Raw genomic sequence first — 23056 nt, 5'->3', positions numbered from 1 at the left:
GATGCCAGATAATGCCATCTGATACTACATATGCAGCTGGAGAGCCATGGGTCCCTCCCTGTGTACTCTTTGGTTGGTGGTTTAGTCCCTGGGAGCCTTGAGGGGTCTGGTTGGTGGATATTGTTGTTCTTCCTATGTGGTTGTGTATTTTTCATAACACTTAAATTTTAGCTTCTTTCTCTCTTAGTAATCATTTACGATTTATGTATTTGAGGTCTAGGTAAATTGCTATGTTGATTGCTTTTATCAGAATAGAGTTTATCTTGTTTTCTTCACCCTGAAGCACTTTTAAAGAAGAAGAAATAGTTTGGTTGTCATGGCCTTGTTAGTTGATTTTGCAAATGCATTTTTGGTGTTCTAAGTTTGATATCAATTCATTCTGCATTATTCAGCACAAACGAAATTTGCTAAATGTTTTGGTACACTTAATATCAAGCAATATGTATTGACATAATTAACCAATCTTCTGGATATTTTGTTCTGAAACTTACTCTTTGAGCAGTAGGATTTTTGATTCAAAAGAACAAAACGAAGTTTTGGTCTCTACTTTTCGTTGAATAGTGCAGGCGTTTCTGCTGTTACGTCGAGAGAACATCAACAATTTCACTACAGTCAAACCTGTGGGAATGTCTGCTGGCTGTTTGTCCTGCTGGCTTGTAGGAGAGGTGACTTTATGTGTTCAGTAAATCGAAACATCTTGTTAGTGAAGTTTAGACCCGTCTAGTAAAGAAAGCAGGATGGACCACGCTAAATAGAGGGTAAGCAGAGAGATGCTCTAAGATACACTTCATTATCACGTCCCTGTGACTTGGTGAACACTTATGGGCCAGTCTGGAGACAGACAGTTTCTCTGCTGTCACTGACAGTTGATTTCATTTACAGAGACAAGATGTACGTACGTCACACCATAGACTGATGTGATTGCAAGTGACACATTTGGGTTCCAGGCAGGACTCATAGAAGAGAAGCTTTAGGGAGCTGGTGACGAATTGTGTATGTTTGGACCGAAGACAGAGAGACTTCAAAGGGGAAGTGGGCCTTGGGATGCCTCTCAAAGATGAATCATATAGAGTAGGGAGGGCACAGGGATGACAGGTCACCTGACGGGGTGGAAAGCCATGGCCTTGCAAGAGAGCCAGTGTGAGCAGAGCAGAGCATACACATCAGCCCTAAAGTACACAGCCAGTTAGTGGATAGAACAGGATGGATGCACAGGACGGACAGACAGGAACTAACTACTCCTCTCTGCGGCCTGTAATGGCAAGTGCAGCAGCAGGCCCTTTGATTGTCTTGCTTCAGGCAATCCTTTTAAGAATTTCGTTATTTAACCTGATATTCTCATAGGCAGAGGCATATGCAGAGTCTGCATACGTTTTCCAGGTGGCATAAGCGTCAGCAACACCACAGATTCTAAGCCGGGGCTTGTTTTGCTGCAAGGTCTGAACGCTTTTGCTGTCATCCTATGTGGGTCATTTGTCCACAGACTATAGGATCTGCTCTCGCTACCTGGTGGCGTAATGATTCTGCTTTAAGATGACTAGAGTAGGGACAGTGGACAGAGAGAGGGGAGCAGAGGTAACTGAGATCAGGAGAGATGGCGAAGGTCTTCCCAGGAATGATAAGCAATGGCTATCTAGAGAATGCAGGAGAACTGCAAACACTGGCTATTGAGACATGAGTAGATCGCAAGGTCAGAGGATGGAGACCATGGTGTTGGCAAAAAGAAAAGAATCCTGAGGTTGCTTGTTTGTATAAAGGGACCATTTGATTTGTGTGTGTGTGTGTGTGTGTGTGTGTGTGTGTGTGTGTGTGTGTGTCTATGCTTGTCTGTGTGTCTATGTATGTATGTCTTGCATCTATGTGTCTATGTGTCTTTATGTACAAGCATATTGGCATGTACATAGTGTATATGCAGGTTTTCTGTGTGTGGGTATGGGGGTGGGCCTGTGGTTAATGTCAGGTCTTTCTTTTTTTTTAATTTTTTATTAGATATATTTACTTACATTTCAAAGGTTATTCCCCTTCCCGGTTTCCTGTTCATAAGCCCCCATTCCCTCCCCTCTCCCACACGAGTATTCCCCCTATATATCCTCCTTATTGCCCCCCCATATTCCCCTGCACTGGAGGTCCAAACTTGGCAAGACCAAGGGTTTTCCCTTCCACTGGTGCCCCAACAAGGCTATTCTCTGCTACATATGCAGTTGGAGCCCTGGGTCAGTCCATGTATAGTCTTTCGGTAGTGGTTTAGTCCCTGGAAGCTCTGGTTATTGGCGTTGTTGTTGTTATGGGGTTGCAAGCTCCTCAACTCTTTCAATCCTTCCTCTAATTCCCCCCAAGGGGGTTCTATTCTCAGTTCAGTGGTTTGCTGCTAGGATTGACCTCTGTATTGGACATGCTCTGGATGTGTCTCTCAGGAGAGATCTATATCCTTTTAGCTTGCATTTTCTAGCTTCATCAATCTTATCTAGTTTTTGGGTCACATGTGGGGCAGGCTCTATATGGCCATTCCTTGAGTTGCCGCTCTAAACTTTGCTTCCATATCCCCTCCTATGGATATTTTTCCCCCTTTTAAGAAGGAGAGGGAACATCCACATTTTGGTCATCCTTCTTCTTGAGCTTCCTGTGCTCTGTGGATTGCATCTTGGGTAATTTGAACTTTTTGGTTAATTTCCACTTATCGATGAGTTCATACCAAGTGTGTTTTTCTGTGATTGGGTTACCTCACTCAGGATGATATTTTCTAGTTCATTCCATTTGCCTATGAATTTCATAAAGTCATTGTTTTTGATAGCTGAATAGTACTCATTGTGTAGATGTACCACATTTTCTGTATCCATTCCTCTGTTGAAGGGCATCTGGGTTCTTTCCAGCTTCTGGCTATTATAAATAAGGCTGCTATGAACATGGTGGAGCATGTGTCTTTGTCGTATGTTGGAGCATCTTTTGGGTATATGCCCAGGAGAGGTATAGCTGGGTCCTCAGGTAGTGGAATGTCCAATTTTCTGAGGAACCTCCAGACTGATTTCCAGAGTGGTTGTAACAGTTTGCAACCCCACCAACAATGGAGGAGTGTTCCTCTTTCTCCGCATCCTCGCCAGCATCTGCTGTCACCTGAGTTTTTGATCTTAGCCATTCTGATTGGTGTGAGGTGGAATCTCAGGGTTGTTTTGATTTGCATTTCCCTTATGACTAAAGATGTTGAACATTTCTTTAGGTGCTTTTCACACATTCAATATTCCTCAGGTGAGAATGTTTTGTTTAGCTCTGTACCCCATTTTTAATAGGGTGATTTGGCTCTCTGGAGTCTAACTTGTTGAGTTCTTTGTATATTTTGATATTAGCCCTCTATCAGATGTAGGATTGGTAAAGATCTTTTCCAAATCTGTTGGTTGCTGTTTTGTCCTAATGACAGTGTCCTTCACTTTACAAAAGCTTTGCAGTTTTATGAGATCCCATTTGTCAATTCTTGATCTTAGAGCATAAGCCATTGGTGTTTTATTCAGGAAATTTTCCCCAGGACCCATGTGTTCGAGACTCTTCCCCACTTTTTCTTCTATTAGTTTGAGTGTATCTGGTTTTATGTGGAGGTCCTTGATCCACTTAGACTTAAGCTTGATCCACTTAGACTTAGACATGGTGATAAGAATGGATCGATTTACATTCTTCTACATGCTAACCTCCAGTTGAACCAGCACCATTTGTTGAAAATGTTAATAACTTTCTTCCATTGGATGGTTTTAGCTCCTTTGTCAAAGATCAAGTGGCTACAGGTGTGTGGGTTCATTTTTGTGTCTTCAATTCTGTTCCACTGATCTATCTGCCTGTCTCCGTACCAATACCAGACCGTTCTTATGCCTATTGCTCTGTAATACTGCTTGAAGTCAGAGATGGTGATTCCCCCAGAAGTTCTTTTATTGTTGAGTATAGGTTTTGCTATCCTGGGTTTTTTGTTACTCCAAATGAATTTGCAAATTGCTCTTTCTATATCTATAAAGAATTGAGTAGGAATTTTAATGGGGATTGCACTAAATCTGTAGATTGCTTTTGGCAAAATGACCATCTTTACTATATTAATCCTGCCAGTCCATGAGCATGGAAGGTCTTTCCATCTTCTGAGATCTTCCTCAGTTTCTTTCTTCAGCGATTTGAAGTTCTTGTCATATAGATTTTTCACTTGCTTGGTTAAAGTCACACCAAAATATTTTATGTTATTTGGGACTATTGTGAAGGGTGTCATTTCCTTAATTTCTTTCTCAGCCTGTTTATCCTTTGAGTAGAGGAAGGCTACTGATTTGTTTGAGTGAATTTTATACCCAGCCACTTTACTGAAGTTGTTTATCAGGTTAAGTAGTTCTCTGGTGGAACTTTTGGGGTCGCTTAAGTACACTATCATATCATCTGCAAATAGTGATATTTTGATTTCTTCCCTTTCAATTTGTATCCCTTTGACCTCCTTTCGCTGTCTGATTGCTCTCCTAGTACTTCGAGTACTATATTGAATAAGTAGGGAGAGAGTGGGCAGCCTTGTCTAGTCCCTGATTTTAGTGGGATTGCTTCAAGTTTCTCTCCATTTAATTTGACGTTAGCTAGTGGTTTGCTGTATATTGCTTTTACTTTGCTTAGATATGGGCCTTGAATTCCTGTTCTTTCCAGGATTTTTATCATGAAGCGGTGTTGAATTTTGTCAAATGCTTTCTCAGCATCTAATGAAATGACCATGTGGTTCTTATCTTTGACTTTGTTTATATAGTGGATTACATTGATGGATTTTCATATATTAAACCATCCCTGCATCCTTGAGATGAAGCCTACTTGATCATGATGGATGATCATTTTGATGTGTTCTTGGATTCAGTTTGCAAGAATTTTATTGAGTATTTTTGTGTCATTATTCATAAGGGAAATTGGTCTGAAGTTCTTTTTCTTTGTTGGGTCTTTATGTGGTTTTGGTATAAGAGTAATTGTGGCTTCATAGAAGGAATTTGATAGTGCTCCCTCTGTTTCTATTTTGTGGAGTAGTTTGGACAGTATTAGTATGAAGCCTTCTATGAAGGTCTGAGAGAATTCTACACTGAACCCATCTGGACTGGGCTCTTTTTGGTTGGGAGAATTTTTTTTTCTTTTTTTCGGAGCTGGGGACCGAACCCAGGGCCTTGCGCTTCCTAGGCAAGCACTCTACCACTGAGCTAAATCCCCAACCCCGGTTGGGAGAATTTTAATAACTGCTTCTATTTTTTTAGGAGTTATGGGGTTGTTTAGATGGTTTATTTGTTCCTGATTTAACTTTGGTACCTGGTATCTATCTAGAAAATTGTTCCTTTCCTTCAGATTTTCAAGTTTTGTTGAATATAGGCTTTTGTAGTAGGATCTGATGATTTTTTAAATTTCCTCAGATTCTGTTGTTATGTCTCCCTTTTCATTTCTGATATTGTTAATTTGGATACACTCTCTGTAGCCTCTGGTTATTCTGACTAAGGGTTCATCTATCTTGTTGATTTTCTCAAAGAACCAGCTCTGGGTTGTTTTTATTCTTTGTATAGTCCTTTTTGTTTCTACTTGGTTGATTTCAGCTCTGAGTTTGATTATTTCCTGCCTTCTACTCCTCTTAGGTTTATTTTTTTTTTTGTTCTAGAGCTTTTCGGTGTGCTGTCAAGCTGCTGACATATGCTCTCTCCTGTTTGTTTCTGCAGGCACTCAGAGCTATGAGTTTTCCTCTTACCACAGCTTTCATTGTGTCCTGTAAGTTTAGAAATGTATCTTCATTTTCATTAAATTCTAAGAAGTCTTTAATTTTTTTCTTTATTTCTTCCTTGACCAGGTTATCACCGAGTAGAGCATTGTTCAACTTCAGTGTATATGTGGGCATTCTGTTATTATTGTTGTTATTGGAGGCCAGTCTTAGTGCATGGTGATCTGATAGGATGCATGGGATTATTTCTATCTTCCTGTTATCTGTTGAGGCCTGTTTTGTGACCGATTGTCTGGTCAATTTTGGAGAAAGTTCCACGAGGTGCTGAGAAGAAGGTATATCCTTTTGTTTTAGGATGGAATGTTCTATAAATATCTGTTAAATCCATTTGGTTCATAACTTCCATTAGTTTCTCTACATCTCTGTTTAATTTCTGTTTCCAAGATCTGTCTAGTGATGAGACTGGGGTGTTGAAATATCCTACTATTGTTGTGTGAGGTGCAGTGTGTTCTTTGAGCTTTAGTAATGTTTCTTTTTTGAATGTAGGTGCCCTTGTATTTGGAGCATAGATATTCAGAATTGAGAGTTCATCTTGGTGGACTTTTCCTTTGATGAATATGAAGTGTCCTTCCTTATCTTTTTTAATGACTTTTGGTTGAAAGTCAATTTCATTTGATATTAGAATAGCAACTCCAGCTTGTTTCTTTGGGCCATCTGCTTGGAAAATTGTTTTCTAGCCTTTACTCTGAGGTAGTGTCTGTCTTTGTGTCTGAGGTGTGTTTCCTGAATGCAGCAAAATGCTGGGTCCTCTTTATGTATCCAGTCTGTTAGTCTATATCTTTTTATTGATGAATTGAGTCCATTGATGTTGAGAGATATTAAGGAATAGTGATTGTCACTTCCTGTTATTTTCATTGTTAGAGATGGAATTATGTTTGTTTGTCTCTCTTGGTTTCATTGCAAGGAAATTATATTCTTGCTTTCTTTACTGCTAGTGTCTCTCTTTGTTTCAGAGTTTTCCATCCATTATCCTTTGTAGCTCTGGATTTGTAGAAAGATATTGCGTAAATTTGGTTTTGTCATGGAATATCTTGGTTTCTCCATCTATGTCAATTGAAAGTTTTGCTGGATACAGTAACGTGGCTGGCATTTGTGTCCTTTTAGGGTCTGTATGACATCTGTCCAGAATCTTCTGGCTTTCATAGTCTCTGGTGAGAAGTCTGGTGTAATTCTTATAGGTCTGCCTTTATATGTCACTTGGCCTTTTTCCCTTACTGCTTTTAATATTCTTTCTTTGTTTTGTGCATTTGGTGTTTTAACTATTATGTGACAACAGGAATTTCTCTTCTGGTCAAATCTATTTGGAGTTCTGTATGCCTCTTGTACGTTTATGGGCATCTCTTTCTTTAGGTTAGGGAAGTTTTCTTCTATGATTTTGTTGAATATATTTATTGGCCCCTTAAGTTGGGAGTCTTTATTGTATACCTATTATCCTTAGGTTCGATCTTCTCATTGTGTCCTGGATGTTTTGGGCTACGAGCTTTTTGCATTTTACATTATCTTTGACAGTTGTGTCGATGTTTTCTATGGTATCTTCTGCCCTTGAGATTCTCTTTTCTGTCTCTTGTATTCTGTTGGTGATGCTTGTATCTATGGCTCCTTGTCTCTTCCTTTGGTTTTCTATATCCAGGGTTGTCCCCCTTTGTGCTTTCTTTATTGTTTCTATTTCCATTTTCAATTCCTTCACTTGTTTGGTTGTGTTTCCATGTAATTCTTTCAGGGATTTTTATGTTTCCTCTCTAAAGTCTTCTACCCGTTTACTCGTGTTTTCTTGCATTTCTCTAAGGGAGTTCTTTATGTCTTTCTTAAAGTCCTCCATCATTATCAAAATATGTGATTTCAAATCTAGATCTTGCTTTTCTGGTGTGTTTGGATATTCAGTATTTTCTTCGGTGGGAGAACTGGACTCTGATGATGCCAAGTAGTCTTGGTTCCTGTTGCTTAGGTTCCTGTGCTTGCCTCTAGTCATTGGGTTGTCTCTGGTGTTTGCTTGTCTTGCTGTTTCTGGGAGTGACTTGACCCTGCTGTAGGCCTCTGTGTCAGCTCCTGTAGAACTGTTTTCATGTTTTCTTCCAGCCTTTCCTGAGAACAGGTGCTCTGATTTCAGCTGTGGCGGCGCTCCTGGAGTCTTCCATACCGAGGCTTGGGCAGGAATCAAAGGGTCCTGCCCCTGATTGCTCGTGTAGGTCCTTGCACCCCTCGGGCACAGCTGGCACTATGCGATTCCCACTTGGGTCTGGGCTGTGGGCAGAGGGCATTCTCCTCTGACTTCTCAGGATTATCCACACATCTGAGGTTCCAGCTCTCTCCCCCATGGGATTTGGGTGCAGGTTGCTGTTTGGCCAGTTCAGATCGGTCCTGGACACAGACCAGCACCATGGGTACTGGTGGCTGCCTGTTCCTATATCCCTCTGTCCAGAGGCACTGTGAAGTTTCCCCTTGGATCAGGGATGTGGGCCGAGGTGTGCAGAGGTGGCAGTCTGTCCTGCAGCCTTGGGATGTCTGAACTCCTGGATGGTCCGCTCTCTTCCAATGTCAGGTCTTTCTTTTTTTTCTCTTCTTTTTTTTTCGGAGCTGGGGACCGAACCCAGGGCCTTGCACTTGCTAGGCAAGCGCTCTACCGCTGAGCTAAATCCCCAACCCCAATGTCAGGTCTTTCTTGATCACTTGCTGTACACTTTATTTACCTAGGCTTGGTCTCTCACTTGAAGCTGGAATTTGCTAATTTGGCCCATCCAGCTGGTTCTCTTCATAGTTCTGCCGTGTCCTTTCAGGCCTTCCAAAATCTACTAATTTAAGAAACTGTTTTATGCATGTGCATGTATGTATGCGTATCGTGTGTGTGTGTGTGTGTGTGTGTGTGTGTGTGCGTGTGTGTGTGTGTGTGTGTGTGTGTAGTGCCTGTGGTAGCCAGAAGAGGACATCACATCCCTGAAATAGAACTGAAGAGCTGCAGATGATAAGAACTGGATCTGGATCCTAACTGCTGAGCCATCTCACCAGCCCCACCCTTTCGGGGCTTTTCTGATAACCTTCAGTCTACTGAGGGCTTCACACTGTGTCCTGTATTCTGCACCCTACAGCTTGATACTTGACACACATGCATATTATCTAAAATTGTTGGTATTTTGTGTATGTTTTATCTTGAAAAGTTCTATTCAGGAGTAGGAGTGCATATACTTTTCTTTGCTGGAATTCTTTAAAAAAAAGTTCAGAGCACTCAGTAGACCTTCACAAAAAGTTGTTGGTTGTTTTTAAAGTTTGGTACCAAAGATCTTATTGAATGACAGACAGCTGGATTTGTGAGATGTTATGACTTCTGTGTTCAAAAAGACATGTTTCAAAATTCAGGTTTAATCTTCTGAGAAAATAGATGCATTCTACATCATGCAGAGAAACAAAGCATCGTTATACTTTATAAATATTTTCTGGAATATGTTTTCAACAATATTAGAAACAAACAGAACAAATGTTTCTTTAAAAGTAATTATTTCCGAAAGCAATTAGGTTTTCAAATTATTTTAAAATCAAGGTTTTAAAGTGCCCTTGGCTTACATAAATCCGAATGAGCTTTTTTTGTTAATTGCCTCCTAAACGTTTCATTTGGGCGCAAGTCTGTTGCTGGAATTAATTTGATTACATAATGTATGAAAAGCAGCTTTTGTTTTTCTGTTTAATTTAATACAAAAGAAAGTAGATCGGGAGGTGGAAAATGGAGGCAGTTAACTTCTGGCCAGGGCAGAACTCGTGTGTATGTTGTGTGCTGCTCCCCTTGGACATCTATCTGTGAGCAGCTCTCAAGTACATCCTGTTGTACAGTTAGCAGTGAGAAGTTTACCGTGTGCCTGAATAGTGTGCAAGAACGTGGATTAGAAGGGCTTTCCTCTTACAGTTTTGAGAACCGCCAGCTTCTCTTTACAGGGCTACTTTGTTAGTTCTTGTTTTTCTACAGTTCTCACAGCTCCTTAGAATTCCGTCTGTGGGTGTGAACATGGCTTTTGCTTGATAATCCCCACCCAGGAAAAGAAAGGACAGGATCCCACAGAGCTGGGTGGCAAGCCCAGGCCCGTAACTTGGTGCACATGGGTAGGATGCTTAGTCTTAGGATCTACCGTTGTTTTTATTGTTGTTGTTGTGAATGATGAGGTTTTATTTTTTTAACTTTTTATTGATTCTTTGTGAATTTCACATCATGCACCCCAATCCCACTCATCTCCCCGCCCCTCCATATCCACCCTTCATCCTTGCAACCCCCCCAAAAGAATAACAATTAAAAATTAAAAAATAGAAAATTAAGAAAGAAATCTCACCATGCATGCTGTGGTGTGTCACAGTGTGTTCCACAATACACGCTTTTGTCCACACAGCTTTACTTGCAAATGTTCATTGCAGTGAGTCACTGGTGTGGTTGGAGGTCTCTGGCTTGTGCTGCACCATCAATACTGGATCCTCACTGGGACTCTTCTCAGATATCCTTTTATTGCCCTATGTGGTAGAGTTTCTACAGCTTTGGATCTGCAAGACCAGCTCCTTCACACACTCCAGCATTTCACAGATGTTAGGGTGGGCCCACTCAAAACCCTGCATCTGGGCAGTCATACACTGTGGCTCAGGGGCTGAAATGTGGTGATCCTCCTGCCTCAGCCTAGAGCATTACAAGGGAAGGATACTACTTGAGAAGAATGTTGATAAATGAATAATAGGTTTCATAGATTTACCACAGTTCATTAATATGATATCAATATATGTGATATTAGTTAATTTTAGATACTCAGAACACAGTTGGGCTGAAAAGATAGAACAAAAAAATTTCCTTAAGTCATGTGATATTAAAAAACAAAATGAAAGCATAAAAACTACAGAATTCATAACCAATATCTAGGTTCTTTAAAAACAAATGTCATGGTTGGGGATTTAGCTCAGTGGTAGAGCGCTTGCCTAGCAAGCGCAAGGCCCTGGGTTCGGTCCCCAGCTCCGAAAAATAAAAAAAACCAAACCAAAACAAACAAACAAAAAAAAAAACCAAAAATAAAAACAAATGTCATAAAATTTAAAAAACATAATAGCTTTTCTTGCTCATTCTCTCTCTCTCTCTCTCTCTCTCTCTCTCTGCATATGTGCATGAGTGAGTGCATGTGTGTGTGCATGTGCATGTGTTTCCGGTTAAAGAAACTAAAGTGAATGACAGTTTACTACAATGTGGAATTCTAGGTAGATCTACCTTGATAAAGAAAATTTACTGTAAATTTTACTACTGGATAATTTGATTATGTTTATTATGCTCTAGGATTAAAGAGTATTCTATCAGTCTAAATTTGGGAGTGCGATAATACATCGATATTAGAAAATAATGTTTGAATGTATTTAGGCACTGGTAGATAAAATGTATTTTAAATTGGTTCAGAAAGGAAAAAATTGTGCATCTACCCCCCCGTATATGTTTGTGTGTGTGTGTGTGTGTGTGTGTGTATGAGAGAGAGAGAAAGAGAGAGAGACAGAGAGACAGAGAGACAGAGAGACAGAGAGACAGAGGGACGGAGACAGAGAGACATGCACTACATGTGTTTAGCACCACCATAGCCTAGGATTTTCTCTGACCTTCCTTTGGTATTGATGGTACTCGGTACCATCCTTGTGGCTCCTGCCTCATCGATGCTCTTTTGAGCTCATTTGTGATCTCCTCAGTGTTTGCTTTGCTTCTCTCCACCTCATCTTGAGCTACTTGTGATAAATCTTGTTTTATACACAGGTTTTGCTTTTTTTCCTTCTCGTGCAATGATTAAAACTGTCACTGAAGTAATGTAGATTCATGATACCTCTCATCCTTTGTGGAACCGTCAAGAAAATCAGCAAGGAAATTTGTACAATTTCATGACATACAGAGGGAAGGAGCTTTAATTATTTGAATAGTCTGCCTTTTCTGAGACATGGGGTTAATATTCGTGCTCCAAACTATAAACTACATTACAGACAAATAATATTCCCTAAGTAAGCTGTTGAGAGCTCGTTGGAAACATTTAAGAATTAGAGAATTATCCTGGATAATTTGTGAACATTTCACATTTGAAGCTATTTCCAGAGTATCACCAAATATGAATCCAGGCAGCATGTTACCATTCTAGAACAAATAGAACAAGCCCTAGTAGCAAAAGTAAAAGTTTTCTTAAGAAATTTGAGTTTTGACAGTATCATTAAAGTCCCATGTTGTATGGCCCACAGATTCAGAGTGTTAGTCCATTATTATGTCAGGGAGCATGGCGGCACACAGGCAGACATGGTGCTGGAGGAGCTGAGAGTTCTACATCTGGATCTGCAAGCAGCAGGAAGAGAAACAGTTGGCCTGGCTTGAGCTTTTAAAACACCAAAGCTGCTCACCCCTCAGTGACACTCCTCCTCCATCAAGGCCAGGCCTCCTCACCCCTGCTAAGTGCTGCCATCCCCTGATGACTAAACATTTAAATCTATGAGCCTATGGGACCATTCTTAATCACAAAAATAACAGAAAAAAATGTTTGACTTCACTACCCATAAGGGAAACGCAAACTAAAGTGACATTGAGATTCACTTTTGCTCCAATTAGAGTGATAGCCACAAAGAAACAACATACTGGAGGATGTGGACGATGTCTGCTCCCTTGCATCCAAAGTATGCTTTAATTCTGTGTGCTTGATAATAGCCATTCTGGCTGGTGTCGATGAAATTCCCATGTCTTTAAAATTACTTCTTATCTTTTTTACGTGTATGGTTATTTTGTCTGTGCAACATGAGTATGCATGTCTGTATACTGTAAATATGTCTGGTGCGTGTGGAGGCCTGAAAAAGGTGTTGGATCCCCTGGAAACAGAGTTACAGATGGTTATGAGTGAGCACGTGGGTGTTAGGACTCTTACCCTGGTTCTCTGGAAGAGTAGCTGATGCAGTTAAGTCTTTGATAAGGAAGCTACAGTCCATATAACCACAGAAGTTAGGTATAGAATAAGGGCTTAGGGGAGGTGATAGATCACCCTGTGGGAAATAGAATGGAATAGATAGTTATGGATGGAACCTCAAGTGGGGTTAGTAGAACAGGAAGATGAAATAGGGAAGGGAAGGGAAAAATGCATCAGGGAGGGGCAGCTAAAACTGAGGTCATATGGAAACTTACTTGAGGGAAGGTGATCTAAATGGAATCACCAAATAACAGGGGAGATAGAGCCTCCCCTGGACATCTCTTGTCACCAAATGAAGCTTCCACTTCTGGAACTGGGTTACAACTAATTGAGTTGTCAGCAAAGAGGATCCATTGAAACCCCCAAACCACTCAAGCTATTCCCAAGGCTATTGATCACTGGCCACAATCCAAAGGTAAGCCTCTATTGCTGAAGATAACACCCACGTGTCTCACTGAGTATGAAGAAGTCCAGATGGCACCTAACTAGAGCCTTCACCTCAAGTGACTAGTGTTCACAATACTGGAAGGCACTCCACATGCTCTCAGAGGAAGAAGGTGAACCTCAACCCAGCTACAAGCCAGTCTACAAGGTGACATGCTTACCTGACAGGCCAGTGCAGTAGTGATGCAAATGTTAGAGTAGCTAACACCAACATTTCTCTCATGTAGTACAGTTATTGGTCATTTGAACCTTAAGAATCTATTCAGATCCTTGACCATTTATTAAATGGATTACTTAGCATTTTGCTGTTGAATAATTTGAGTTCTTTATGTATTCTGAATCTTAATCCCTCCTGGAAGTATAGCTGGCAAATATTTTTCTCTCATTATGTATGTTGTTTTACTCATTTGTTTCTTTAACTGTTCAAAGGCTCTTTAATTTAATTCAATCCTTGTTGATGCTTGTTATTTCTTGAGTTATTGGAGATCTAAATTTAAAATGCCTTAATTTGTACATCCTAGCATCCTTTGAATGGAAGCTGACTTTAATTAATAAGTTAATATAATACATTTTGTTTCGATGGATGGCTTTTATTATAAATGTGCTTTTTTGGACAATGAATATATTTTATTTCTGGTTAGATTTTCAGAAGGAATATATTGATATATTACCAGTGTATTAATGCAATCAGACTGTTATGGTAAAACACCATAAACCCACATCTCAAGCATCAAGAATTAATTTTCTGTGTGTGACAGACCTTTCTTGGGGAGACACAACACACGCACATATACATATATATATATACTCATTCTGGAAAGGAACCCACGATGGAGTAAAGTGTGTGTCATTTTTACTTAGATTTATAATGATGTGCGTATGTGTTTATGTGTACTTATTAATGTAGATGTGTGCACCTCTGTGTGCAGGTGCTCTTACACAAGTGAGACAATGACCCTGGTCGTTCGTCCTAATGGCTGCTTGGGATGGGTTCTCACATTCAGTGTGGTTTGCTATGGGCGCCTCCATTCACCACAATAGATGTGGATTTCTTCCATGTCTGTAATTCAGCTCAATTCTAACATTGTCCACTTGAAGGTGACATTAGATCTCAAAGACTAAGAAGAGTTCAGTTCCACTTGATCATGTCTACTTCAGATGGCTGTGGGAGATCGAAAGTGTAGGGATGATCTGGGGAAAGCGGACTGACCCTTGAGCCCTGTGGTTCTGGAGCTCCCTGGGACTGGAGAGCTACTGCTCCAGTGGAAACACAGAGGTGCAGCCCCGGTCAGGTTTAAATCGCTTAAGTGAGTTTTCAAAGTAGAAGAGAAATTTAGATTGACTTGCTAGTTTAGAACACAGCAGATTTTGTTCATCGTCAATAAAATAGTTCTAATCTCTTAACAAAAGCAAACTATAAGGGTTGTAGAAAGGGGAATTTCTAACATTTGTATATTTAAGTAGGTCCTTTAACACATAAAGTGTGCTCTGGGGAAGCCTAGTCTCTAGAGCTCCATGTACATGAATGTGAGATGAGAACATGCTACACAGTGGCTTCTTACCTGAGACTTTCCTCCTCGTCATCTTCTGTAGCCACCACTATGCTGGCCTAGGTTGTACAGAGAGCTCTCTTCTCTGTCCAGATGACCTCTGATATTCCTTTCTTCCTTTCAATGATAGTATATTATTCTTAAATTTGACTGTTTTTTTTTAAGAAAGCAGGGTGTGTGTGTGGGGGGGGGGGGGGGATAGGCAGGCAGACTGACACACACAGATAGAGACAGAAGTAGACTGACGCCTTTCCATGAAGTCCAAGATGGCCTGGAACTCACTGTGTATGTAGTGACTTTTTATCCTTCTGCCTTAACCTCCTGAAGTGCTGGGATTGTACGTGTGCATTTTTGCAAATGAGTCACCTTGAAATGTTTTGAAATAACAGCTTAAATCTATGCAAGGATAGAATCTGCAAAGAGAATCAATCTGTGGGTGCAAAAATAATTGCCTGATATTTCAGTATTTAATAGTTACCAGAAATCATATGTGTGTAGAAAAAAAATCAATCCAGATGAAAGAATCAACTTCAAGATGTAAAAACGTGTGCTGAGTTCCTCTCCCTTCTTCTGCCACGTAGGTAATATATGCTTTAAATACTAAGAATGACGAGCACGATTCTGCCATTCAGGCCCTCAAAGATGCCCACGAAGAAGAAATCCAACAAATCCTTGCGGAAACACGAGAGAAGATACTGCTATACAAGAGCAGGGTGACGGAAGAGTTAGACCTTAAGAGAAAGATTCAAGTTTTGGAAGCGTCTTTAGAAGATCACGTGAAGATGAAGCAGGAGGCTTTGAAAGAGTTTGAAGCCTATAAGCGCAGAGTTGAGGACATGCAGCTTTGTGCAGAGGCCCAGCATGTTCAGCGCATAGTAACCATGTCCCGGGAGGTCGAAGAGATCAGGAAGAAATTCGAAGAAAGGTTGCGGAGCTTCGGGCAGCTCCAGGTTCAGTTTGAAAACGACAAGCAGTCGGCCCTGGAAGAGTTGAGAACCACTCACAGACTCGAAGTCCAAGAGCTGTTGAGGTCCCAGGAGGACCACAGCGCCTCCATGAACCTGGGGCAGGAGAAAGCCGAGGAACTGCACAGGAGGGAGGTGGAGGCCTTGAACAACACCCTGGAGGAGCTGAGACTCGAAAAGAAAGAGCTCATCGAGGAGTACGAAGGCAAGCTGAGCAAAGCCCAATTATTTTATGAGCGTGAGCTTGATAATTTGAAAAGGTCACAGCTCTTCACGGCCGAAAGCCTGCAGGCCAGCAGGGACAAGGAGGCCGATCTTCGCAAAGAGTTCCAGGGGCAAGAAGCCATTTTACGAAAAACCATAGGAAAATTAAAAACGGAACTGCAGATGGTGCAGGACGAAGCCAGCAGCCTTCTCGACAAATGCCAAAAGCTGCAGATGGCTCTGGCCACAGCAGAGAACAATGTACAGGTGAGAGGGCGTGGGCCGCTTAGGGTTTTTGTTCTTGCTTTACCTGTGCGTGGTGTGTGAGCATGCGCGTTGGTGCGAATGTGGCGCGCGCCCACCTATGTACGTGGAAACTGAGGTTGGCACTGGGGGTTTTCTAGGATTGCTCTCTATCTTGCATGTTGAGGTCTTTTGCTGAAACCAGAGGTCTTTGTTTGCCATTTCAGTGGTTCAGGCTAGCCAGTGTGCTCCAGGGTTCCCCAACTTCTGCCTACCTAGCTCTGCTCCCCTGGGGTTCAGGAGAGTTTTGTTGTTGTTGTTGTTGTTTTGTTTGTTTTCTTTTTGTTTTGTTTCTTTTTCTTTCTTTCTTTTTTTTTTTGAGAGTAGACGCTTAATGGCTTTAAGCAGTTTATTCTGGATTTTATTTTATTTTATGAGTATGGGTATTTTATAAAACTACATGCATACCGGTGGTTGTAAGCTACCGTGTGGGTGCTTGGGAACTAAACCTGAGTTCTCTGCAAGACAGCAAGTACCCTTACCTGCTAAGCCATCGCTTAGCCTCATCTACTTTTCTTTTATGTATTAACTTTGTGTTAACTTGTTCACTTGAAGGGCAGCCTGCTAGCTTTAGCATTGGGCGTTTAAGCCCCTTTCCCAATTTTTTTCTTTGCCTTTGTGAGAAAAACAGTGGAAGGGGTAATTTTTATTACTTTTACCTATTCAGTTAGAAGTCCCGATATCAAGCACCCAGAATGATAACGTTTAAGACAGTGTTAATACTATAAATGATTTCCTATAAAAAGCTTACTAGTGTTTCCACCAGTGACTTGGGAGAGTGGAAATACTGAGCTTGGGGATTAATTGTGCTTTCCTTTTTCTCTTTATTAAGGATGGTCTGCCTCACTATTTGATGTTTAGACATTGAACAAAGAAATTATTGCTCTTAAAAGTGAAATTTGTAAGAGCCAGCTCACTTGTAGAAAGGATGTCGAAAGCCTCCACAAGTGTTATGTGGCACTAGCGCAGAAGGCTTCCTGGCCGGCTGTGTTAGCATCTGCAGAGCATTAGAATGCAGTAGACAGGGTAGAAATAGGCCTCCCTCACTGGATCATGTGACTTAAAATGCCAGGTTATGTTATCTCATCTTACAGACTTAAAACTAAGGAGCCCTAGTTACAGAGAACTTTCTGGGGAGAGAAAGGCGATGCTTACTTACAATTTTAATATTTTTTTCAGCTTAGCACCATGCTTGCGTTTGATTATGGCTATATGATCTTCCTTAGGTTCTTCAAAAACAGCTTGACGATGCCAAGGAGGGGGAAATGGCCTTGTTAAGCAAGCACAAGGAAGTGGAAAGCGAGCTAGCAGCTGCCCGGGAGCGATTGCAAGAGCAAGCTTCAGATCTTGTCCGCAAAGCTAGTATGTCTACCCGTAGCTTGGCGCTGTGCTCAGTTAAAAACAGAGGCCCCGCTGTTCATTGAAAACAATATCTGAATATTTTGACAGTTCTTCTAATTTAATATTTACCATTCCTCCTGGTATTTTGAAATAATTTAGACTGTGGTGTTTCTTTTTCATTTTAGAAGTCTCTAATATGTTCCTGAGTGATTACAACATTGAGGTGATGGGATTGTCAACAGCTGTGGAGCACAGCTCCCTCCCCACTCGCAGTCCGTCCTCTGTGGGGTTCCTAAGGAAGCCCTGCCAAGGTTAAGCTAGGTCTATGACTTCACTGTAGACAGGTTTCTCAGGATGAGCCAGTTTAAAGCAGAATTGCTTGCCTGAAGGAACTTGTTTTAAAATATTGATTTAAACCCAGGTTCAACAGAAAAGGGGTGATGACTGAATAAGACACACACATGGCCCCAGGCTTCTCAAGGGAGACCTGGATTTTCCAGTCTTTACAATAGCCATGTGTGCAGTGCTGGTGGGTTTTCAGTTGTCATCTCTACAGCTGTCGTGGAATTTGAGGTTGAAAGGGAGTTCCTGGGGGTATTCCAAACCAGGATTTTGTCCACGGTAACATCCCAAATCACAGGAAGCATTTACTGCCAACCAAAGTTTGTGAGATCCCCAGAAAGTGTGAGGGAAGGCAGAAGACTGAATTCTAAGTTAAGGATGCTCAGGCCTTAAGCACGTATGTTGCTGCTTTTACATTATTTTTATTTGTGAATATCCTCATGTAAAAGGGGGATTGTCGATATGTAAACAGTTTTTACAATGCATGCTAAGTGCACGGGGATGCTTGACTCTCAGTTGGTGAGAGACCTCACCTAAGCCTGGGACCAGGTGGCTTCTCCCCTTCCCACGTCCCCATCTTGTCCCCTGTCTTTCTATCCTGCCTCAGGATGCCTCATATTTTTTGGCCTTAGGAGTATATTTTTATAGAACACACTCCCGATGCATGAAAATACACCATTTATCCTTCTCCTCCTTCCCTCCCTCCCTCTGTCTGTCCGTCCATCCGTCTGTCTGACTGTAGAAGAATTTGCATGTAGGGAACGAAGGTGAGTTCATACAGGACAATCTAGTCACCCATGTGATGAGGCAATAATCTTCACTTCATGACCCTTAGACGCTGAGTCAGGTCAAGTCTGAAGCTGCTCTTTGTCCAAGAGGATGGAGTATTCTATCCAGTAAAGCTGTTTCAGGAACACCTTTCATTCTGATTGGTTCACTGGTGAATTTTCTTGCCCATAAACCAGTCAATTAAAATGATGTCGGGCATGCCTCAGAATCATTCAGGCAGTTTGTGAGCCCACAGATGCCGGGCCTGCCCACAGGCTCTCCCACTCGCTGAGCTGCAGTAGGTGTGCTGACTAGAGTTCCCAGCGAGCCTGGTGCTGCTTGTCCAGGATTCTTTGAAAATCTCTGCCTTAAATGGTTCTTTCCATGCTCACCTCCTTCCACATTCGGGCTTCCCCCCTCACCTGGACCTTCTCCTTACCCACTTTAAATAACTCTTCTGTTTAGTCTTTCCCAGTTTCAAACATGTAAACAGTGTGCTGTGATCATATCCACAACTACTCTTTCCGCACCCCTCACCCAGTTTAATTGTCCTTCAGTTTGTTTTCAGTCTTGCTCTCCTCAGCCTTCCAATCTCATCTTTATCTAAAACAAATTCAGTTGAACCAGCTGCTACCTTTGTTCCCTGCACACACATTCTTCCAGGGGGTAGGGCGGAAGAAGAGAAGAGAATAAATGTCCCATCTTTATTTCATAGAACTAGCCAGTGCATCCTCTTTCCATAGTTGCTCCCCGGGAACTTTCCCACAAGCTACTGAAGAGTTGTTCCTATGTTAACTTGTTTACCTTGCAGCTTCTCCTTTTTAAAAAATCGTCGAGATGGTACCAGGGACCATCCGTGGTGTAAAAGTGGACTTGGTATTCTAAAGGAGTATAACTGGGTGAGACGTTCCCGTGGGGATTATTTCCGCATGGGTGCAGCACGGAAGCCAAGGCGACAGCTGGGACCACTCAGGCTGAAGCGTAGTTGTGTCATTAGAGACACGCTTCATAGTGACACGCTGGAAACTGAGGGGCTTTTCTTTGTGGGGGGCGCTTTCCAGGTCATATTGGAATGCTTCAGGCAACTCAGATGACCCAGGAAGTTACAATTAAAGATTTAGAATCAGAAAAATCCAGAGCCCATGAGAGATTATGTCAGCTGGAAAAGGAGCGAGCGTTTCTGCAGAGCAGAACGCAGAGCCTGGACGAAGAACAGAAGCAGCAGGAGTTGGAGATGGAGAAGGTACCGTGGGCAGGGGAGGAGCAGAAGGAAGTGCAGGTCCCCGTCCTGCTGCATGGGGACATACATTCTTAGTCTAGTCTTGGTTTGTTTTTTTGGAAATAAGGTTCAAAGGGACCATGCAATGTTACGTATGTATTCCAAATATTTGCATAGTAATCTATACTATAAAAAAAATCTAAGAATTTCTATTCATTTCAAGCCAGAAAATGAGTAGGATTTGTATTTTATTATACATTGTATTGAATACATTTTTAAATAAATGAAATGTGCTATTGCATATACTCCTGGGAATCTTTTTCTTTTCTTTCTCTCCCTTCCCTTCCTCTATTTCCTTCCTCTCCCCTACTTCCTATCTTTCTGGTCTGGGTTTTTGTTTTGTTTTACCACCGTGCCATCGAAGCTGGGTTTGCCTCAGTTCCCCAGTCTGTAGTTGTCAGATTTGCTGCATCGGACATCATACTGTTTGTACCCCTCAACCCCCAGTAGTAGAGATTTTCCTAGCAATCCACACGATTATTGTTTGAGAATCCCACACATGAATGTGGTATGATGTGCTTTGATCAAATCTTTCCCCTCTCACCTTCTCCCGTACGTCTACTTTCTTTTCCTCCCAAATTCATGAGTTCTACTTAAACACACTGAGTACTGATGCTCCCGGTAGGTGTATGGCTGTTGGGTAGTCCACTGGAAGGTGGGCAGCCTAGTAAATCCAAAGAGAACTGCCTCTTTCTCCCTTAGCACCCATCAGTTGCCGGGATTCCTCAGCTAGAAGTGGGATTTCTGTGAGCTCCTTCCCGCATCATGCTGGGCCTTGGGCTGGCTTGGTCTTGTGCAGACATTGTGCATCTGCCACGGCCTGCTGTGAGTTCATGTTTGCAGTGGTCCCAGAATGGCCATAAAACCCTTGTTTCAAAGCAGTCCTCCACCCTTGGCTCTTGCTGTCTCTCTGGCTTTTCTTCTGAGTCGATTCCTGTGCCGTGTGGGTAGGGAGTGTGGTACAGATGTCCCGTTTAGGTTGAGTGGTCCATAGCCTTGTATTCTCTGCTCTGACCAGATGTGAGTCTCTGTAGTAATCCTGTCTACTACAGAAAAGAAGCTTCGCTGCTGAGAACTGAAAGCTGCAGAAACTTAACACATATGAGCACATGGGTGACAGTTTAATATGTTGTTAACTAAACAGAATAATAGTAGGTTTTCCCCTAGGTCCTATTATTCACCCAGCCACAGGTTTTGAGCCCAGATGACACTACCAGACATTCTGCCAGAACATTAACAGTTCTGTCTTATGAAAAGGTAGCAACTAGCTACTGTGGTAGTTAATTTTTCATTGCTGTGAAGAGACACCATGACCACAGAGACTCTGCTAATGGCTAACATTTAGTTGGCTCATGTTTCAGGGATTTAGCCCATTTTCCTCATGGTAGGGAGCACGGCAGCACACAGGCCTACATGGTGCTGGAGATAGAACCGAGTTCTGCAGGCAGCAGGGGAAAGACTGTGCTACACCGGGCCTAGATTGATATAGGAGACATCAAAACCCCCACCCCCACCCCAACAATGACATGTTACTTGGCAATAAAGCCACCCCTACTCCAACAAGGCTACACCTCCTAATGTGCCGCTCCCTATGGGCCAAGCATTCAAACACATGAGTCTGTGGAGGCCAAACCTATTCAAACCACCTCAGTTACTCCCAAAACATTCCTGCCGGCATCACTTCGTTGCGTTCCAGAAGTTGATGGTAAGTTAGACCCTGCTGCTCAAGACATCACAAGCTTGAGTCACTGGGCGATGAGAAATCAAGCTGGTACTCGCTAGGAAGTTTCACCCCAGCTTTCATGGTGCCAAGACGTGCTGTGTTTGCCACCAGGGGAACAACATAACCAATACCACAGGGTACCCAGCTGTGAATCCTGCAAGCTACAGTAATGACCCTCCTGGCAAGATGAGCCCAGGGTTCTCTCTTATTCCACTCACTTGTCTACTCCAGTAACAACTGGTGCCATTTGTTCCCTGATAGCTGCAGAGTCCTTCCCCCTGAGCCTTATATACTGAACTTTCCACTCAATGTCTCTATTTATGGTTTTGATAAACACGTCATTGCAGTATGCACAGAAATCCCCTCTCCTTATCGCTGTTTAGTGTGTTCCTTACTTGACCTAGTCAGGGGAGGCATCTTCTCTAATCTCCTTATCTCTCACTACGTCTTGTTGGTTCCACTCCCCTCATAGGCTTCTATCCATCCTCTTCTCTTCATACCTACTCACAGATCGTGAGTTGAAGTAGGTGTCTTTGCTGTTCTGATGGTAGTGGTGACAGCCTCCTAGATTTTCTCCTTAACCTATTACAAAGATGAATTATATATATATATATATATATATTTATGAATGATGACTTCTCACATGTGAGTATATGTGTAATTTCTCATTCCCTCCAGAACAAAAATCCAAGCTTTTAGTATGAAGAGCCCATTTCATGATTTGACTCACACCTGTTCCTGAAGTCCATCACTGTTCATTCAGTGTTCCCAGGATTACGTGGCCTGTGGTAACTTGTGTGATTAGACCGCACTAGGCCTTCCGTCTCCCTGCGTCTTTGTCCCCTGGTTAACTACTTTTTTTCGTCATTCAAAATGCTGAAAGGCAATGGAAATGGTGGTGAATCCATGGAAATTGATGACTCCAGACAGGATCCAAAGAGGAGGTGTAGTTTTCCTCTCTAGGTTTTATGGAGAGTTCTTTTACCCTTTTGTGTTAGCCTCTTAAAGTACCATGACAACCGTAAAAGGGCACGAATCCATGCTTTTGACATGAGACATCTTTGGATGCCTTCTTAGCTTGTGAAAGTTGGGCGTGAGAGCGTGTCCTTGCCAGCTCTGTGTTTTCTCTTCCCTAATTGAATTGATTCGTTGTCTGTCTGTCTGTCCTTCTGTCTCTCTCTCTTTCTCTCTCTCTCTCTCTCTCTCTCTCTCTCTCTCTCTGTGTGTGTGTGTGTGTGTGTGTGTGTGTGTGTGTGAGAGAGAGAGAGAGAGAGAGAGAGAGACTCTGCCTACCGAGATTATACCCCTTTCTGTACACTTTAGCAACATGCAATAGACACCTTTCATACAAGTCATAACACTGTACCGCCACTGTCTTTTTACTTCTTCTCATCGCTAGCTTGTGATTGGTAAAAAGACACAGAGATGACACCCCAGTTGTACTGAATGATATTATATG

The 23056-nt window shown here is 42.0% G+C and overlaps 1 protein-coding gene and 1 non-coding gene across 41 annotated transcripts in view; one reads left to right on the top strand and one right to left on the bottom strand.

Moving 5' to 3' along the window:
- Fam184a (family with sequence similarity 184, member A) overlaps positions 1-23056 on the top strand; it is a 124572-nt gene that overhangs the window by 40852 nt on the left and 60664 nt on the right. For 21 of the 40 annotated variants that reach the window (XR_015644880.1, XR_015644875.1, XR_015644873.1 and 18 more), the window contains 3 exon segments: positions 15254-16108; positions 17371-17506; positions 19657-19838. The exons of 6 other annotated variants lie outside the window; for them this stretch is intronic. Coding sequence is in view for 20 of the 34 variants with exons in the window: in NM_001427095.1 (NP_001414024.1) it covers positions 15254-16108; positions 17371-17506; positions 19657-19838 (1173 nt within the window). In the remaining 14 variants the exon portion in view is untranslated. 40 annotated transcript variants of the gene reach the window in all.
- On the bottom strand, positions 22510-22630 carry LOC120099028 (small nucleolar RNA SNORA26). Its single transcript, XR_015646054.1, has one exon. It is a non-coding gene; the product is annotated as a small nucleolar RNA SNORA26 (small nucleolar RNA).

This window comes from Rattus norvegicus, chromosome 20 (assembly GCF_021556685.1).
Source record: "Rattus norvegicus strain SHRSP/BbbUtx chromosome 20, alternate assembly SHRSP_T2T, whole genome shotgun sequence".
Taxonomy (NCBI): Eukaryota; Metazoa; Chordata; class Mammalia; order Rodentia; family Muridae; genus Rattus; species Rattus norvegicus.
This window is presented reverse-complemented; position numbering and strand designations above follow the sequence as displayed.